Source organism: Podarcis gaigeae, assembly GCF_964106915.1.
Source record: "Podarcis gaigeae genome assembly, chromosome: 13".
NCBI classification, from domain to species: Eukaryota; Metazoa; Chordata; class Lepidosauria; order Squamata; family Lacertidae; genus Podarcis; species Podarcis gaigeae.
Genome location: NC_139689.1, coordinates 2,037,019 through 2,056,577, shown reverse-complemented (window position 1 = coordinate 2,056,577; position 19,559 = coordinate 2,037,019). Strand labels below are relative to the sequence as shown.

At 51.9% G+C, this 19,559-nt stretch overlaps 3 protein-coding genes across 4 annotated transcripts in view; 1 reads left to right on the top strand and 2 right to left on the bottom strand.

Annotated features, from left to right (window-relative positions):
- LOC310828759 (polyamine-transporting ATPase 13A3-like) overlaps positions 1-11,593 on the bottom strand; it is a 59,235-nt gene extending 47,642 nt beyond the window's left edge. The window contains exon 1 of one of the 2 annotated variants that reach the window (XM_083706539.1): positions 11,355-11,593. The gene's annotated coding sequence lies outside the window, so the exon portion shown is untranslated. Of the gene's footprint in view, positions 1-269; positions 511-11,354 lie in introns of those variants that run through there. The other variant, XM_083706540.1, reaches the window with a different exon arrangement.
- Positions 11,594-12,561: 968 nt separating this feature from the next.
- On the bottom strand, positions 12,562-18,793 carry LOC310829054 (uncharacterized protein). Its single transcript, XM_083707219.1, has 3 exons — positions 18,148-18,793; positions 14,817-14,927; positions 12,562-12,795 (listed from the first exon to the last, which is right to left on the bottom strand). The coding sequence occupies exons 1-3, from the start codon at positions 18,382-18,384 to the stop codon at positions 12,640-12,642; spliced, it is 504 nt and encodes a 167-aa protein (XP_083563345.1). The 5' UTR covers positions 18,385-18,793; the 3' UTR covers positions 12,562-12,639.
- Positions 13,740-19,559, top strand: part of NYAP1 (neuronal tyrosine phosphorylated phosphoinositide-3-kinase adaptor 1) — a 52,753-nt gene continuing 46,933 nt past the window's right edge. Inside the window, exon 1 of the mRNA XM_083706678.1 lies at positions 13,740-14,283. The gene's annotated coding sequence lies outside the window, so the exon portion shown is untranslated. The remainder of the gene's footprint in view (positions 14,284-19,559) is intronic.

Genomic DNA, 19,559 nt, shown 5'->3' with positions numbered 1-19,559 from the left:
CCCACATTTTCCCCTCCAAGGTGGGGCACTGTGGTCCTCTGCTCCCCGTTTCATCTCCCACAACAATCCTGCGAGGTTGGCTAGGCAGAGAGAAGGCAGGGACCGCCCCCCAGGTAAACCAGTGACTTTCAGGGCTGAGTAGGGGGCATTCAAATCCTTCCCACTCAGGTCCTAGCCCGACGCTCTAGCCATTGCACCACGCTGCCTCTCCCCCTGCCCTGAAATTCTCTGCTTTTCTCTCTCTCTCACGCAAACACCTGTGCATGCACCTGCCAACGCTACTCCGTCCCTGGCTAGGTGAGTGCCAAAGGATTTCATGCACAGGGTTTTGGGGAAGGAGATATAAACACCGACATTTCCAGACAGGCAGGTTTAACCAACGGCTGGTTTGCTTTGGCAGAGGAAGCCCGCGATCCAGTTTCGAGCTTCCTGGTGTTGCGGGGAGAAGGTATGTGTTCAAGAGCACCCACGGGTGGGGGTGGGGGGAAGGGCAGCAGCTCAGGTATCCCGGCTCCCAGCCTCTCCCTATCTGGCCTTTTCCAAACTCCTCGCACCTGACGGCTCCTTTTATCCCACGAGGGGAATCTGCGAAAAAGTTCCCCTCTGTCTTCTTAAAAGAACAAACCTGCTAGATCAGGCTATAGCTCACCTAACCCAAACACAATTTGCCTAGTCCTCTTTTATAGCCACCTAAGTTGGTGGCCACCTCTGTGGCAGGGAGTTCCACAGGTTAATACTCTCTTCTTCTTTTTTTCCTAGAGGGAATTGCTCTGATCTATCATTTTCCCAGGGATCTTCGCTTCTGATAAAGGAATCCCGCTCCCGTCGAAGCCCATTTGAACTAAACGTTAGGAAGAGCTAACTAAATGTTAGGAAGAACGATTTGGCAGCAGAGGGAACACTCCACCTCAAAAGGTGGCAGGCCCTTGAAGGTCCTCTGTGACTCTACAACTCTGCAATTCTACTTTTTCTTTGTGGGGTGGGGATAGCTCAGTCAGGAGAGCACGGGACATTTAATCCCAGGGCCGTGGGTTCGAGCGCTGCGCTGGGCAAAATATTCCTGCATTGCAAGGGGTTGGACTACAGGACCCTTGGAGGTCCCCTCCCAACTCTCCAATTATATAATAATAATAATAATAATAATAATAATAATAATAATAATAATAATAATAATAAATTATTATTCTAAAAATTTGGTAGTTTTCCCCCCTCTTTGACATCTAGTGGGAGGGCGTTCCACAGGGTGGGCACCACCACTGAGAAGGCCCTCTGTCTGGTTCCCTGTAGCTTGGCTTCTCGCAGGGATGGAACCGCCAGAAGGCCCTCGGAGCTGGACCGTAATGTCCAGGCGGGACAATAGGGGTGGAGACTCTCCTTCAGGTCTACTGGGTCTTTGAGGCCATTTAGGGTTTTCAAGGTCAGCACCAACAGTTTGAATTGTGCTCGGAAATGTCCTGGGAGCCAATGCAGGTCTTTCAAGACTGGTGTTATGTGGTCTTGGCGGCTGCTCCCAGTCACCAGTCTAGCTGCCACATTCTGGATTAGTTGCAGTTTCCAGGTCACCTTCAAAGGTAACCCCACGGAGAGTGCATGGCAGTAGCCCAAGCAGGAGATAACCAGAGAATGCACCACTCTGGCGAGACAGTCTGTGAGCAGATAGTGTCTCATCCTACGTACCAGATGGAGCTGGTAGACAGCCGCCCTGGACACAGAACTGACCTGCGCCTCCATGGACAGCGGTGAGTCCAGAATGACTCCCAGGCTGCGCACCTGGTCCTTCAGGGGCACAGTGACCCCATTCAGGACCAGGGAGTCCCCCACACCCGCCCGCCTCCCGACCCCCAAAAACAGAACTTCTGTCTTGTCAGGATTCAACCTGAATCTGTCAGCCACCAATTCTCTGCTCTTGCAGCCCTGTTTCCCAGTCAGGGCAGGCACAGAAAAGGAAGTGTTCCCCTCCCACCCCTCGAGAGGAACGGCTCTTCCACAGAACCGCTCCTGGGAGTGGCAAGGAAACGGGAGTTTTGATTTCGCGAGCGGCTTTTATCGCTCATCTGCAGCGCAACGGCTTTCCCTTGGGGGGCACAGATCCGGCAGTTGGGCTTGGGCTGGGCGCTGAGAGCCCATCTGCACCGCTCTGGGGGCTGAGCTCACCCCCCCTTCTGTTCTGCTGCCAGGACACCTGGGTTCTCCGGGCAGGTCTGAGTGGGCTACAGCAAGGCAGCCGAAGGTGCGCCAAGAAGCCAGGCAGGTTAAGACAAGATGCGCCGCAGCCCAAGTTGTGCCACCGAAGACTCCAGCCTCTCCCCTGGCAGCCCTTTGCAGTAGGAACTAGCAAGAGAGGCCGGGGGAGACTCCGAATAGTAAACTCCCTTATACTGACACGGACCACTGGTCCACGTAGTTTAGTGCTGACTACTCTGGCTGGCAGCAGTGGCTCTGGACAGTTGCCCTTGGTGAAGACTTGACGTTTTCATCCCCCCAAAAAAGTTTTTGATTTGAGTTCCTACTGAAATGAGGCTGCATTTTAATGTTGTATTTTAATCTTGTTTTTAAGTTGCATTTCAATCAATTGTTTTATAGTGTTGTTAGCCGCCCTGAGCCCGGTCTTGGCTGGGGAGCGTGGGGTGTAAATAAAATTTAATAATAATAATAATAATAATAATAATAATAATAATAATACAGTGGTGCCCCGCAAGACGAATGCCTCGCAAGACGGAAAATCCGCTAGACGAAAGGGTTTTCCGTTTTGGAGGTGCTTCGCAAAACAAATTTCCTATGGGCTTGCTTCGCAAGACGAAAATGTCTTGCGAGTCCCCCCCCCCTTTTTCTAAGCCGCTAAGCCGCTTAATAGCTGATCCGCTAAGCCGCTTAACAGCTGATCCGCTAAGCCGCTAAGAGCGCTAATCCGCTAATGGGCTTGCTTCGCAAGACGAAAAAACCGCAAGACGAAGAGACTCGCGGAATGGATTCTTTTCGTCTTGCGAGGCACCACTGTAATAATAATAATAGGCCTCCCACAGCTACACCACAAAACACACAGGGGTAGCCAGAGAGCCAACTCTAACCTACAAGAAAGGAGGTTCTGACCAAACTTCAGGAAGAACTTTCTGACAGCAAGAGCTGTTCAACAACGGACTCTGCTTCCTTGGAGGTTTTAAAGCAGAGGTTGGATGGCCTGCCGGTCAGGGATTCTTAAGCCGAGACTCCTGAATCACAAGGGGTTGGAATGGATGACCGCCAGGGTCCCTTCCACCCCTACAATTCTATGATCCTAGGAGTTTTCGGCAGCAGGCAAGCCTTTACATGACCGGTTCCTCTTAGGAAACCCCCAGAGCTTGATAGGGAGCCTGCAAACAGATGTGGTGATGGAGAATGTGAGAAGAGTGGGGTCCAGCATCCGACCAGGTGTCCATTATGGGCACCTATGGGCAAGCAGGATCTTGGCTTTCTCCCCTCCTCTGGCAACTGGCATTCGGAAGCACTGTGGAGGCAGAACACAGCTATCCTGGCTAGGAGCCATCAACAGCCCGCCATGAAATTATCAAATCCTCTTCTAAATCCATCCAGGTTGGTGGTTGCCCTTGCCTTCTGTGGCAGGGAGTTCCACAGTTTAACAATGTGCTGCTTTCTGTTATCTGTTCAGAATCTTCCAACATTCAGCGTTCAAATTCTGGTCTTATGAGAGGGGAAGAGAAAACAACAACCCTCTATCCACTGCAGGGGTCCCCAAACTAAAGCCTGCAGGCCGGATAAGGCCCAAGGGACTCATTTATCCCGCCCGTGGTGACCGCCACCGCCCACTCTTACCAGCGCGGCACTGCGCAGCTGCCCACTTCCAGGTCGGAGAAGCACTGGACATAGCTTGTGCGCATGCGCAAGCATTATTTGCTCATGTGCATTATTTCCAGTGCACATCCAGGTTGGAGGAGGCCCGTGCACATGCGCACAAGCGATTTCCGGTGCTCCTCCGACCCGGAAGTGTGCTGGATCGGTGCTGGAGACACTGGCCCGAGGCGCGGTAGGTTTGCTGACCCCTGATCCACTTTCTCCATGCTGTGCAGTTTTGCAAACTTCTATTGTGAAATCCAAGGGACCACGCTCGTGGCGCAAGGGAACAAGCGCCCAAGAACGTGCGCCAGGTCCCCTTCTCCCACTCCGAACTTCACCGGCTCTGTGCAAGGAAGCCTAGCGAGGTTTAAACACGGGAAACACAGTGTTCCAAGAGGGAACGGCAACAGGCAGGGGGCTGAGAGCATCCTTCCGACAGGTAAGGGTGCGGCCTCTGCAGGGCAGACAGCTGTGCAGTCAAGCCCTCGGGGTTTTGCCAAGCAAGCGAGATTCCATTTGTGGAGGCTCAGCGCAGGCCTGATGAAAACCCAGCGTATCTCTTGGTCTGAACCCAGGAAGCTGATTTACTGTCCGCCTAGCTGAGACATCACCTTGCCAACAAAGGTCCACATAGTTAAAGCTCTGGTTTTCCCAGTAGTGATGTATGGAAGTGAGAGCTGGACCATAAAGAAGGCTGATCGCCAAAGAATTGATGCTTTTGAATTATGGTGCTGGAGGAGACTCTTGAGAGTCCCATGGACTGCAAGAAGAACAAACCTCTCCATTCTGAAGGAAATCAGCCCTGAGGGCTCACTGGAAGGACAGATCCTGAAGCTGAGGCTCCAGTACTTTGGCCACCTCATGAGAAGAGAAGACTCCCTGGAAAAGACCCTGATGTTGGGAAAGATGGAGGGCACAAGGAGAAGGGGACGACAGAGGAAGAGATGGTGGGACAGTGTTCTCGAAGGGACCAGCATGAGTTTGACCAAACTGCGGGAGGCAGTGGAAGACAGGAGGGCCTGGCGTGCTCTGGTCCAGGGGGTCACAAAGAGGCGGACACCACTAAACGACTAAACAACAACAAAACCTAATTATTGCCAACAGGGCTTCAGGTTCTTCCCAGTTCTATCCAAACATGTCTGTGAGCTTCAGGAAGAACTTTCTGACAGTGGAACGGAAAGCAGGAGGACTTTTATCCCCAGTTTTTTAAGCAGAGGTTGGACGGCCTTCGATCCAGGATGATTTGAGTTGCAATTCGCGCATTGCACTCAGCGTTCAAAATTCCCTGGGCGCCAGGCAGGTTTTGCTACCAGAGCAAAAGATGAGCGCCTTGTTTTCTGCGCAGCCGTTGGGAATCATGGACCCCTTGCTGGGCATCTCAGTCCTCCACCATAATCACATTGAGGAAAATGAGGACTGGGCTGGGTGCAGATCAACGCGACTGTGCTGAAGCCATTCCACTCCAAGGGAATCCACAGACCACGGTTAAGGAACCTCTGCCTTAGCCCACAGTTCAAAACCATTTCCATGGTGTGTGTTTCTCCTTCTTGCATGCGGGGACAAACGGATTGTTTTAAGAGACAGTCAAGCAATGTAGCTGAGGTCATAGAATCAGAGGACTTTGGCTCTGGAAGGGACCTCAAGGGTCATCCAGCCCAACCCCCTGGCGAACAGACATCCCGTTGTGGTTTGAGGTGCCATTTGGTGGTTAGCTTATATACTTGAGTTACATTGGCTCCCAGTCCATTTCCGAGCACAATTCAAAGTGTTGGTGCTGACCTTGAAAGTCGTAAATGGCCTCAAAGGCCCAGTAGACCGGAAGGAGCGTCTCCACCTCTATCGTTCTGCCCGGACACTGAGGTCCAGCTCCGAGGGCCTTCTGGCGGTTCCCTCCCTGCGAGAAGCCAAGTTACAGGGAACCAGGCAGAGGGCCTTCTCGGTGGTGGCTCCCGCCCTGTGGAACGCCTTCCTACCAGGTGTCAAAGAGAACAACAACTACCAGACTTTTAGAAGACATCTGAAGGCAGCCCTGTTCAGGGAAGCCTTTAACGTTTAACAGACCACTGTATTTTAATGCTTTGTTGGAAGCCGCCCAGGGTGGCTGGGGAGAGCCAGCCAGATGGGCGGGGTATAAATAAATAAATAAATATAACGCTATCCGCAAGGGGGGTTGGACTAGATGACCTGTGGTGCCCCCTTCCCCACCCCTGCTTGACGTGTGCTGCCTTGACTTGAGGGCAGGCCATCCAGGCCTCGGAAACAGCCCCCTTTTCTCAGAGGTGTTCAGACCTCTCACGCTGTTCTGGAAGTGGAAATTCACAGTTGCCTTTCCTACCCACGGGGAGAGGCGGCGCCTCTGGAGCTAAGCCTCAAACTAAGCCTCTCTGACGAGCCAGGAGCTCAGAACAAACAGCACAACTTCCTTTTTGGCCCTCGATTTGTGCCACACTCATCAGCCGCCTGGGAACGAAGATCCAGGTAGAGGCTCCACACCTTGCCCAACGCCTGCTCGCAGCTGCAGCGGAGATGATTCTCCCCGCCTCTCACTGGTTTGCACCATGTGAACCACGCCATCGGCAAGGGGGTGCCACAAGAGCTTCTCTCCTAGGGGGGTCCCACCCAGAACACCCCCAGTTCTGCTGCTCCAAGCCTCCTTGGTCCCTCTGCCTCCCTCGTGTGCCGCGGCGGCCTAACACCCCCTTGCATTTAAGCACTAGCCTGGTAGCCACAGGTGGTAAGGAGTAGCAGGCGGGCAAGAAAGCAGCCTAGCACAAAGAGGGGGGGGGGCGAGCGCAGCGCTCCTTCCTTCCTCTGCTCCCAGCTCAGGAACGCAGCAGGATTCTGCAGCGGTTGGGATGGTGGAGCCATTTGCCCTCCTAAAAACATCAGAAGAGCCCCGTTGGAGCATGACACGGCCCACCTGGGAGAGCATCCTGTTCTCACAGTGGCCAGATGCCACAAGCAGGATTTGAGTGCAAGTAGTGGCCGTTAATTGCCCCCTCTTCCTCCATGAATTTGTCAAATCCTCTCTTTTAAAGCCAAAATAATAATACTTTATTTATATCCTGCCCTCCCCAGCCAAAGCTGGGCTCAGAGCGGCCAACAACAATAAAAGCAACACAGTTCACATAAAATCACAACCAATCAATTGAAAAATTCCAAAATCCTGTGGGAGGGAGTTCCATAGTTTAACCACTTGCTGGTCTTCGGTCCGACGCAAACGCTGAAAAGTCTTAGGTCTGGGCTGCTGGAAAAAGCCACGTTCCCTCATATGAACCTGCCCAGGTATTGATACTGGGGGGGGGGGGGGTTCTCTCAGTCCCATCCCCCTCTCAGGCCCGCTTGGCGGGGATGCCGGAAAGGGCCTTCTCGATGACGACTTCTCCAGATGACTTTGGAACTCCCTTCCTGGAGAAGTCAGACCGGCTCCCTCCTCGTCCCTTGTCGGAAGGTGAAAACCTTCTTATTCCAAATAGTTTTGAGGAACTAAATGCTTTCAACGCCGTGCTGTGTTTATTGTAATTACCTGCATGTTCCAAATAGGTATTTTATATTTATAAACAGTTTTAATTGTATTCGCGCTTAATCGCTTTTTAATGACTCCCCCGCCCCCAGTAATATTTTTAGCTGTTCCTATTTTTATCTGTAAGCTACATACATACACAATATTTATATTGTATATAAATATACAATAACAACAAGACTTGCTCCAAAGCTCTCCAAACACTGCACAATGCACAGGGCCGTGCCTACCATGTGACGGCAAAGGTTGCGAATAAGGCTCATCTTGCTGGTTTAACTGCACCTTCTAGCAGCTGGCAAACAGAGTTATTTCGGACAGTCCAGAGATCACCGACTCCCACAGCGGGGGAGAGATCTCCGAAGCGCTTGAGGACCGGCTGTGACAAACCGGCTACACATTTTGAGGCCGCTCAGTTTCAGAGCGACCTTGACTCTGAATTTATTCCATTTCCGTTTGATGTGCCCAGCGCTTCAGTAGGTGATGTGCTGCGCGGGTTTTTCTCAGCTCACGCAATCAGCTGAGGCCGCAATATTTCCGAACGTTGGCCCTCAGGGCTTATTAAATCTGTCGGAAGGAGCCCGGTGCCATGAAACAAGCGGTTGTGCAGCCTCTCCTAAAAGGGCCTTCTTGGTAGTGGCACCCGCCTTAAAGAGGGCTGCCTTCGGATGTCTTCTAAAAGTCTGGTAGTTGTTTTTCTCTCTGACATCTGATGGGAGGGCGTTCCACAGGGCGGGTGCCACCACCGAGAAGGCCCTCTTCCTGGTTCCCTGTAGCTTTGCATCTCGCAGGGAGGGAACCGCCAGAAGGCCCTCGGGGCTGGACCTCAGTGTCCGGGCTGGACGATGGGGGTGGAGACGCTCCTTCAGGTCTACTGGACCGAGGCCCTTTAGGGCTTTAAAGGTCAGCACCAACACTTTGAATTGTGCTCGGAAACGTACTGGGAGCCAGTGGAGGTCTTTCAAGACCGGTGTTATGTGGTCTCGGCGGCTGCTCCCAGTCCCCAGTCTGGCTGCCACGTTCTGGATTAGTTGTAGTTTCCGGGTAACCCCACGTAGAGCGCATTGCAGTAGTCCAAGCGAGAGATAACCAGAGCATGCGCCACTTTGGCCAGACAGTCTGCGGGCACGGAGGGTCTCATCCTGCGTACCAGATGGAGCTGACAGACAGCTGCCCTGGACGCAGAACTGACCTGCGCCTCCATGGACAGCGGTGAGTCCAAAATGACTCCCAGGCTGCACACCTGGTCCTTCAGGGGCACAGTGACCCCATTCAAGACCAGGGAGTCCCCCACACCTGCCCCCCCCCCCGAAAACAGTACTTCTGTCTTGTCAGGATTCAACCTCAATCTGTTAGCCGCCATCCATCCTCCAACCGCCTCCAGACACTCACACAGGACCTTCACCGCCTTCACAGGCACGGCTGCATGCTGACGACACCCAGTTCTATTTCTCAATCACACATGAATCACGAGAGGCCGTGCAGGCCCTGAATGCAGCGGTGCAAGAGGCAAGGAAAAATTTGCTGAGCTTGACTCCTGGCCAGATGGAGGCACCGTGGGCGAGCGTCCGAGAAATTGGCCAATTTCCTTCCCCGGCCGCACTCACACTGAAGGAGTAGGCATGTAGCATAGGATCTGCTTCAAGACCCAGCTCAGCCACTGGAGGCCTAGGCAGTCCCAGTAACCTCTACCCGCTGCGACTGGAGCAACACGCACGGCCCTTCCTGGACCACACTAGTTCAGTGACTTCAGGGCTGGATTACTGCAACGTGTTCTGCATGGGGCTGCGCTTTGTACAATCTAGAAGTTGCAGCTGGCACAGAATGTTGTTGTTGTTTAGTCGTTTAGTTGTGTCTGCCTCTTTGTGACACCCTGGACCAGAGCACACCAGGCACTCCTGTCTTCCACTGCCTCCTGCAGTTTGGTCAGACTCATGCTGGTCGCTTCCAGAACACGGTCCCACCATCTCGTCCTCTGTCATTCCTTCTCCTTCTGCCCTCCATCTTTCCCAGCATCAGGTCTTTTCCAGGGAGGTGGCCAAAGTCTTGGAGCCTCAGCTTCAGGATCTGTCCTTCCAGTGAGCACTCAGGGCTGATTTCCTTCAGAATGGAGAGGTTGGATCTTCTTGCAATCCATGGGACTCTCAAGAGTCTCCTCCAGCACCATAATTCAAAAGCATCAATTCTTCAGCGATCAGCCTTCTTGATGGTCCAGCTCTCACTTCCATACATCACTACTGGGAAAACCATGGCTTTAACTATAGGGACATTTGTTGGCAAGGTGATGTCTCTGCTTTTTAAACGGCCTCAAAGGCCAAGTAGACCTGAAGGAGCGTCTCCACCTCCATTGTTCTGCCTGGACCCTGAGGTCCAGCTCCAAGGGCCTTCTGGTGATTCCCTCCCTGCGAGAAGCCAAATTACAGGGAACCAGGCAGAGGGCCTTCTCGGTGGTGGCGCCCTCCCTGTTGAACACCCTCCCACCAGATGTCAAAGAGAACAAGACCTACCAGACTTTTAGAAGACATCTGAAGGCAGCCCTGTTTAGGGAAGATTTTAATATTTAATAAGTTATTGTATTTTAGTGTTCTGTTGGAAGCCGTCCAGAGTGACTGGGGAGACCCAGCCACATAGGCTGGATTTAATTGCTGCAGCACAATTGCTGACGGGAGTGAGGCCTTGTCAGCACCTGTGGTCCTAGACCTGCGCTGGTTTCTGGTTTGCTCCAGGGCCAAGTTCGAGGTGTTGCTATTGGCATATAAAGCCCTTTGACAACATGGGACCTGTTTACCTGCAAGGTCGCCTGGCCTGACCCCACATGCACCCGCTTGACCGCTTCAATCAGCACCTACACTTTGGAACTCCCTGCCTAGAGATATCTGGAAATGCACCTACACCATATTATCTTTTGGCACATGCCTAAAGCGTTTTCTGCCTAGGCAAGCGTTTCATCTCTTTTTTAACTACTGTTGACTTTTGAACGTTGCTACGCGCCTGCTTTTGACTTGTTCTTTTAACGAGCATGTTATTTCTTTATATTATCGTAAACTGGCTTACGAGGTTTTCTTATGGCCAGGTAATAAAGCAGAGATATCACCTTGCCAACAAAGGTCCGTATAGTTAAAGCTCTGGTTTTCCCAGTAGTGATATATGGAAGTTGGACCATCAAGAAGGCTGATCGCCAAAGAATGGATGCTTTTGAATTATGGTGCTGGAGGAGACTCTGGAGAGTCCCATGGACTGCAAGAAGATCAAACCTCTCCATTCTGAAGGAAATCAGCCCTGAGTGCTCACTGGAAGGACAGATCCTGAAGCTGAGGCTCAAATACTATGGCCACCTCATGAGAAGAGAAGACTCCCTGGAAAAGACCCTGATGTTGGGAAAGATGGAGGGCACAAGGAGAAGGGGACAAAGGAGGACGAGATGGTGGGACAGTGTTCTCAAAGCTACCAGCATGAGTTTGACCAAACTGCGGGAGGCAGTGGAAGACAAAAGTGCCTGGCTTGCTCTGGTCCAGGGGTCACAGAGGCGGACACCACTAAACAACAACAAATAAAGGAACGGCACCCCCAAAAAACAATCCGCCGCTGGAAATGGAAAACTCATGCAGAAGCAGGAGCGGCAAGTGGGCTGACCCAGAACCTGAGGGGCTACATTTCTACTTGCGGGGAACCACCCCAGCATAACTTCACGGGGCGGCTTTAGAACCACTGCTTCGTGGCCACCTGGTTTCTGCGTTGCAGGGGGGGGTGGACTGGATGACCCTAAGGGAGGAGCTCCCCTTCCAGCCAGCCAGCCAGCCAGCCAGCCAGCCCTCCTCTTCCACCCTCCCTCTCTTTGCCACTTCAGGTCTCCCCCACCTCTCCCTGGGACCTGGGACCCCGCAATTCCCCCCGCTCCCCATCAAGGTAACGCGTTCCCACGTTACGCACGCAAACACGCGAGGGAACCTGTCCCGGCCCCCCGCCCCTCCCACGTGACCGAGCCCCGCCCCGCGCGACTTACCCGCTCCGGACTCATCACATCACCAGCGGCGGGTGGGGGAGGGGTCGCGGAAAGGGGGCGGGGCCTAGAGAGGAGGGGGGGAGACCCGGAAAAGCTTTCGCGGCGGCCTGAGGAGAAGAGAGAGCGAGCGAGAGAGAGAGAGAGAGAGCGGCGCCCAAGCCAGGCAAGGAGGAGACCTCCCAAGGGCCGCCGGGAAAAAGCAGCGCGGGGCGGTCGGGCGCATGCGCTTCTCCTTCCTCCTCCTCGTCGCCTCTTTCCCTTCCCAAACTTAGCGCATGCGCCTAGGGCTCCTTCCCTCACGCGCAGCCTCCGTCGAGACTTTTCCCGCCCTTTTTTCCCTGCCGCGCTGAGCATCATGGGAAGCGTAGTCCTTCCCCTCACGAGCCTCCCTCAGAGATTCCTGAGGGGGTGTAATATTTTTTTTGGGGGGGGGCGTTGTTTTCAACTGCTGCTGGTTTCCATCTCTCTGAAATGCTATTTCATACCAGCGCCTGACTTATGAAAAATAATAGAAAATGTAATTTTTGTTTTATATTCTCGTGGAGGTCAAGAAGTGGTGTACTGTATAGTTTTGGCTAAGTATAATAACAAGCCCTGTCCAGACCTGAACAGACTAGATTTGTGTGTGTTTCAGCAGCTACTGATTTTAATCACTTTTTAAAAAATATTTTAATACCTGCTTTTAACTCTCTGTGTGAATATATGCACACGTATATATAGAGAGAGTATTACACACGCATAGATAGATAGATAGATATAGATATATAGTATATATAGGATATGAGATGAATGCATCAATTTTTTAATGCCTAATAATAATAATAATAATAATAATTTATTATTTATACCCCGCCCATCTGGCTGAGTTTCCCCAGCCACTCTGGGCGGCTGCCAATCAAGTGTTAAAAACAGTACAGCGTTAAATATATGTTTCAAAATAATGTTTTACTATGTTTTTATATGTGCTGTAAGCCGCCCAGAGTGGCTGGGGAAACCCAGCCGGATGGGCAGGGTATAAATAATAACATTATTATTATTATTAACTATTAATTATTAAATTCACAGCTCAGGCAGCTGTCCGTCAAGGATTCTCCAACTGCGATTCCTGCGTTTTCAGCAAGGGGCTGGACTAGATGTCCCTTGGGGGTCCCTTCCAACGCTACAGCCCTACAAAGTAATAAGAAACACAACAGAGGCGACACGAAAGGGATCCCGTTTATTCCCCGGCTGCGCAACCGGAAGAGACCCTCCTTGCCCCACATGGCAATCGTGCTTCTCCTCTGGTCTAGCGCTCGGACGCTCTCCGTTTGGGGCTGCGCTGTTTCCTTCTGTCCTGCACGACCTCCCACAGCCGGTGCCGGATAACTTGGAGGATGCTGGAGACCTCGCGCAGCAGGGATTCATCCAGCCGGGCGTCTTGGTCCGCGGCGGCTTCTGCACCCTGCGTGGGGAAGGGGGGCCATTGTGGCTGAGTGGGCAGGTCACCTGCTTGGCATGCAGAAGGCCCGCGGTCCAATCCCAAGCAGCACCTCCAGGCAGGGCTGCAAAAGACTCTCTGAAACCCTGGAGAGCTGCTGCTGCCAGTCAGTGTGGGCAGTGTGGGCCCACCAAGCTGGATGGACCAATGGGTCTGAGAGGCACAAATACAAGATGGGTGACACCTGGCTTGAGAGCAGTACATGTGAAAAGGATCCAGGAGTCTTGGTTGACCACAAACTTGACCTGAGCCAATAGTGTGACGCGGCAGCTAAAAAAGCCAATGCAATTCTGGGCTGCATCAATAGGAGTATAGCATCTAGATCAAGGGAAGTAATAGTGCCACTGTATTCTGCTCTGGTCAGACCTCACCTGGAGTACTGTGTCCAGTTCTGGGCACCACAGTTCAAGAAGGACACTGACAACTGGAACGGGTCCAGAGGAGGGCAACCAAAATGGTCAAAGGCCTGGAAACGATGCCTTATGAGGAACGGCTAAGGGAGCTGGGCATGTTTAGCCTGGAGAAGAGGAGGTTAAGGGGTGATAGGATAGCCATGTTCAAATATATAAAAGGATGTCACATAGAGGAGGGAGAAAGGTTGTTTTCTGCTGCTCCAGAGAAGCGGACACGGAGCAATGGATCCAAACTACAAGAAAGAAGATTCCACCTAAACATTAGGAAGAACTTCCTGACAGTAAGAGCTGTTCGACAGTGGAATTTGCTGCCAAGGAGTGTGGTGGAGTCTCCTTCTTTGGAGGTCTTTAAGCAGAGGCTTGACAACCATATGTCAGGAGTGCTCTGATGGTGTTTCCTGTTTGGCAGGGGGTTGGACTCGATGGCCCTTGTGGTCTCTTCCAACTCTATGATTCTATGATTGGGAAAGGTCTGCAGTTTGACAAGAAAGCACCTGCTTGGCGTGCAGAAGGACCCGGGTTCAATCCCCAGCAGCACCTCCAGGCAGGGCTGCAAAAGACTCTGAAACCCTGGAGAGCCGCTGCTGCCAGTCAGTGTGAGCACCACCAAGCTGGATGGACCAATGGGTCTGATTGGGAAAGGTCTGCAGCTCGACAAGAGAGCACCTGCTTGGCGTGCAGAAGGACCCGGGTCCAATCCCAAGCAGCACCTCCAGGCAGGGCTGCAAAAGACTCCCTTTCTGAAACCCTGCAGAGCCGCTGCTGCCAGTCAGTGTGGGCACCACCAAGCTGGATGGACCGATGGGTCTGATTGGGAAAGGCCTGCAGCTCGACGAGTGAGCACCTGCTTGGCATGCAGAAGGACCTGGGTTCAATCCCCAGCAGCACCTCCAGGCAGGGCTGCAAAACTCCCTTTCTGAAACCCTGGAGAGCCGCTGCTGCCAGTCAGTGTGGGCACTACCAAGCCGGGTGGACCGACGAGAGAGCACCTGCTTGGCGTGCAGAAGGACGTGGGTTCAATCCCCAGCAGCATCGCTAGGTAAGGCTGGGAAAGGCACTCCAGCCTTAAACCCTGGTGTGCCAAGCTGCCAGCCAGTGTGGGTAATACTGGCACCAGTATGGACCAAGAAGGCAGCTCTGTTCCCAGGTTTATCCCTAGAGAAGCGCAAGGGCTCAGCCTTGGAACGCAGGAAATGGATCATCAAGGGGACGGTACCTTTGACATGGGATGTGGGTGGCGCTGTGGGTTAAACCACAGAGCCTAGGACTTGCCGATCAGAAGGTCGGCCGTTCGAATCCCCAGAACAGGGTGAGCTCCCATTGCTCGGTCCCTGCTCCTTCAAACCTAGCAGTTTGAAAGCACATCAAAGTGCAAGTAGATAAATAGGTACCGCTCCAGCGGGAAGGTAAATGGTGTTTCCGTGCGCTGCTCTGGTTTGCCAGAAGTGGCTTAGTCCTGCTGGCCACATGACCCGGAAGCTGTACGCCGGCTCCCTCGGCCAGTAAAGCGAGATGAGCGCCGCAACCCCAGAGTCGTCAGCGACTGGACCTAATGGTCAGGGGTCCCTTTACCTTTTCCTTTGACATGCCTCTGAAGAAGTACGGGAGGCTTCCATCTTTCAACCAGCAAGGTAGAAATCGAGCCAGGGAATAGAACCTGTTTTTCAGGGCGGCAGCCCAGTCCTGGAACATGCGAGATTAAAAAAGGGATTTTTGTTTCTCCCCTGAGCATAGGCAGAGTGCCTTGTACACCCCTGAGCAGCCCTAGACAGACTGCGCAGCAGGGAAAGGATTTCCGCAGTGAGGGTCGGGGCAACCTCCAGGGACACACATCTCCTTAGAATTGCAGACCCTGAAGGGCTACCATATTTTTTGCTCTATAAGGCTCACTTTTTCCCTCCTAAAAAGAAAGGGGAAATGTGTGTGTGTCTTATGGAGCGAATGCAGGCTGCGCAGCTATCCCAGGAGCCAGAACAGCAAGAGGGATTTCTGCTTTCGCTGCGCAGTGATCCCTCTTGCCGTTCTGGCTTCTGGGATTCAGAATATTTTTTTTCTCGTTTTCCTCCTCCAAAAACTAGGTGTGTCTTGTGGTCTGGTGCGTCTTATAGAGCGAAAAATACAGTATTTGGGCCCACCTTCTGCAGTGCAGAAATCACAGCTATTCAGTGGCACAGCAGTTGCACCCCCTGGTTGCGCAAATGTCCCCTCCCTCTCCCAGTAAGCAGGTGACTCGCTCTCCCTTCCTGACTTCCGCCTTACTAGAAGTCCCAGAACATCCTGAAGGCAGAGAGGAGGGCATGAGCCAATTTCTGGGGAAGCGCCTTTCACCCTCCCTGATCCCAACTGAATAAAGGAATAGATAAGAATAATCTTCCTTAATAACATGAGAAGAGCCCAATGGATCAAGCAATAGTAGCTGTTGTGGCTAATAGCTCTCTCCTCCTCCTATAATTTGTGCAGACCTCTTTTAAAGGCATCCAAATTGCTGGCCATTATTGTCCCCCTGCGGGAGTGAGTTCCACAGTTTAACTGTGTCTTGTGAAGACGGATTTCCTTTAATCTGTCCTGGATCAGATTAAAGTATGACGCGGCAGCTAAAAATGCCAATGCAATTCTGGGCTGCATCCATAGGAGTATAGCATCTAGATCAAGGGAAGTAATACTGCCACTGTATTCTGCTCTGGTCAGACCTCACCTGGAGTACTGTGTCCAGTTCTGGGCACCACAGTTCAAGAAGGACACTGACAAACTGGAACGTGTCCAGAGGAGGGCAACCCAAATGGTCAAAGGCCTGGAAACGATGCCTTATGAGGAACGGCTAAGGGAGCTGGGCATGTTTAGCCTGGAGAAGAGGAGGTTAAGGGGTGATAGGATAGCCATGTTCAAATATATAAAAGGATGTCACATAGAGGAGGGAGAAAGGTTGTTTTCTGCTGCTCCAGAGAAGCGGACACGGAGCAATGGATCCAAACTACAAGAAAGAAGATTCCACCTAAACATTAGGAAGAACTTCCTGACAGTAAGAGCTGTTCGACAGTGGAATTTGCTGCCAAGGAGTGTGGTGGAGTCTCCTTCTTTGGAGGTCTTTAAGCAGAGGCTTGACAACCATATGTCAGGAGTGCTCTGATGGTGTTTCCTGCTTGGCAGGGGGTTGGACTCGATGGCCCTTGGGGTCTCTTCCAACTCTAGGATTCTATGATTCTATGATCTCCAGCGTTCAGCTCCACAGGATGTCCACAAGTTCTGGTGTTAGGAGAGAAGGAGAAAGACTTTTCTCCGTCGGTTTCCTCCACAGGTGGTTAAAACTTGGTTCCGGCACAGCCTGCGAGGGCATGGAGTGGGCATTTAGAACAAAAACAAGGGAGATATATCATTTGCCCTGCCTCTGAGTCTAGCCACACACAAAATTGACAGGCAGACGGTTGAAAGGCAAAACAAAAAGATAAATACTTCCCCAGACAACGTGCAATTATTCCTGGGGATTCATGGCCACCAGACGCTGCGATGGTCAGTAGCATAAATAGTTTTCTGAGCAGAGCTAAACAAACACATGGCGGGCCGCTGAGCCTTCCCGCGGAGAGCCAGCGCTGCTGCAACTTCCGTTTTGGAGATAAGCGAAGGCATGTCTCAACAAGAACAGGAAATTGAGATCGCCACCATATTGGCTGGCTGTGAGAAGAGGTGTGGACCAGGAATGAAATCGTGGGGTCACAGGCGGAGAGCTCAGCGAAGGTGTCGTCAACCTGGTGTGCGGCAGCCATGGAAAAGGCAAATTCCATGGCAGGGATGGTTAGGGAAGAAACCGAAAACAAAACTGCCGATTTCATAACGCCGTTATACAAGCCTATGATGTGACTGCATGTGGAATACTCTGTAGAGTTCTGGTTGCCTCACCTCAAAAAGGATACTGTCGAGCTGGAAAAGCGTTCAGAAAAGGGCAACCAAGATGATCGAGGGGATGAAGCGACTCCCTTGTTACAGCATTTGGGGCTTTTCAGTTTAGAGAAAAGGAGAGTAAAGGGGGGAAATGGGTAGAGGCGGAGGAAGAATTAGGGGGAAGTTTTTTCTCTCATAATTCAGGAACATGTGGATGTCCAATGAAGCTGAGCATTGGGAGCAGTGTTCGTAATTCTGATGTACAAGCTAGGGACCAGATGGCACCTTGAATCTAGGTTACGGTCACCACAAAGGAATGTCTGTTCACCAGGGAGTTGGACTAGATGACCCTCGGGGTCAACTTCCAGCGCTAAATTTCTACGATTCTACGATCTCAGCTGCATTGCTTGACTGTAGCTCACTCTTACAACAATTCACTTGTCCCAGGATGCAAGAGGGAGAAACACACACAATGGAAATGGAAATGCTATTTACCAGAAGCTTTTAAACTGTGGCCACCAACCTGGTGCCCAGAAATCTGAACGTAGACGCAACTGGACTCACACCAAGTAGCAAAATGCATCTGGTGCCTGAGGAATTTCAAAAACTTGATTGGGAGATTCAGGGCAGGTTGAAAGTCCTTCACGCAACACAGGCTTAAACTGTGGAACTCGCTCCCACCTGGATGGCTTTAAAAGCAGATTAGAGGAATTCCTGGAGGAGGAGGAGACTATCAACGGCTCCTAGCCACAGTGGCTTGGCTCAGCCTCCATGTTTGGAGGCAGCAATGATTCCAAATGGGCCACTGGACTGATCCATCAGCCAGACTTTTACAGAACCTCCAGGTCCCAAGGCAGTCTATCTCAATTCCTAGATTCTTAGGGGCATTTGGCCACTGGGAGACCAAAGTGCTGGACTAGATGATGGGCTCCCTTTGGCCTGATCCAGCAAGGCTTGCCTCTCGTCCTCATTGTAAGAGGTGACTTGCTTGAGCCGGCAGGCAGCCCTTACGCCCTCCCAGACTCACCCTTTGCCCTTTGAAGAGGAAGACATAAATTAGGGCGAGAGCGCCTGAGAGGACCAGCAGCAGCGGCAAGGTGCAGTCGTCGCTGGCTAGCCAGCCCCCACCAATCCCGAGGGAGCAGGCTTCCTCCTGCGGTTCTCCCTGATCCGGGCCCAGCTCCCTGACCCTCTGCCTCCTCGAGTGGGCAGGGGTCACCAAGATCCAGGCTAGGAAGAACAAGGAGGAACGCCACAGCCCCATGATTCTTGCAGGGATATTTGCGGCAGATAGCCGGTTGCTAGGGAACAGTTTCCAGGGAGACCGTCGTTTGAAGCTTCTGTGGACCAGTATGGGACAAAGTCAAGGGACCAAACCTGGAACTGGGGTGGTGTTAGGCTGAATACTTCTGCTTGAATCTGTTGTTCGGCACCAGGATGACCGGCCACCTGGCTGAGCTTTTCTAGGGAGATACTAGCCCAATGGTATTTCCTATGGATTTAGGTTTCTGACTTCTTGGTGGGCATCGTTCCCCTACCTTTGCCTTCCTGAACAGCATACGACTTGGCTCACTCACTTGAAACACCTGGAGCTGCTTTGCTCTACCAATGCTTTGTTGTTGTTGTTTAGTCGTTTAGTTGTGTCCGCCTCTTCGTGAACCCCTGGACCAGAGCATGCCTCCCGCAGTTTGGTCAAACTCAATGCTGGTAGCTTCGAGAACACTGTCCCACCATCTCGTCCTCGGTCGCCCCCTTCTCCTTTTGCCCTCCATCTTTCCCAACATCAGGGTCTTTTCCAGGGAATCTTCTCTTCTCATGAGGTGGCCAAAGTCTTGGAGCCTCAGCTTCAGGATCTGTCCTTCCAGTGAGCCCTCAGGGCTGATTTCCCTCAGAATGGAGAGGTTTGATCTTCTTGCAGTCCATGGGACTCTCAAGAGTCTCCTCCAGCACCAGAATTCGTGCTTTAATATTTTTTTTTATTTGGGGGGGGACTTATTTATTTATTTAATAGGTTTTATAGAGCGCTTGATTGTAAAAAAAAAAAAGCAAACAAACCTCACTGCGGTTTAAAAAAAGATAGAACAAGAAAAATCTACGCTACTTTAAAGTAATGCATACAAAAATTAAAATATTAAAAGTTTTCTCTCTCTGCCTGACCTTCTCACAGGGCTGTTGTAAATGAGGAGAACAATCTACATGACACCTTGAGGTCCTTGGAGAATGCCATAAGTAGTTTTGACTTCCTATGATGTGCAGACTATGATGTTCTCACTCGGGAGGGCTGCTGCTGGTGGTGGTGTACAGTGGTTAGAGAGTGTCAAACTAGTACCTGACTTGGCTGTGAAACTCAGTGGGTGTGCCCCCCCCCCCGACAGCTAGTCTGTATCGCTCTCGGCCTAACCTTATCGTACAGAGTTGTGAGCGGAGTGGAGAAAAGGT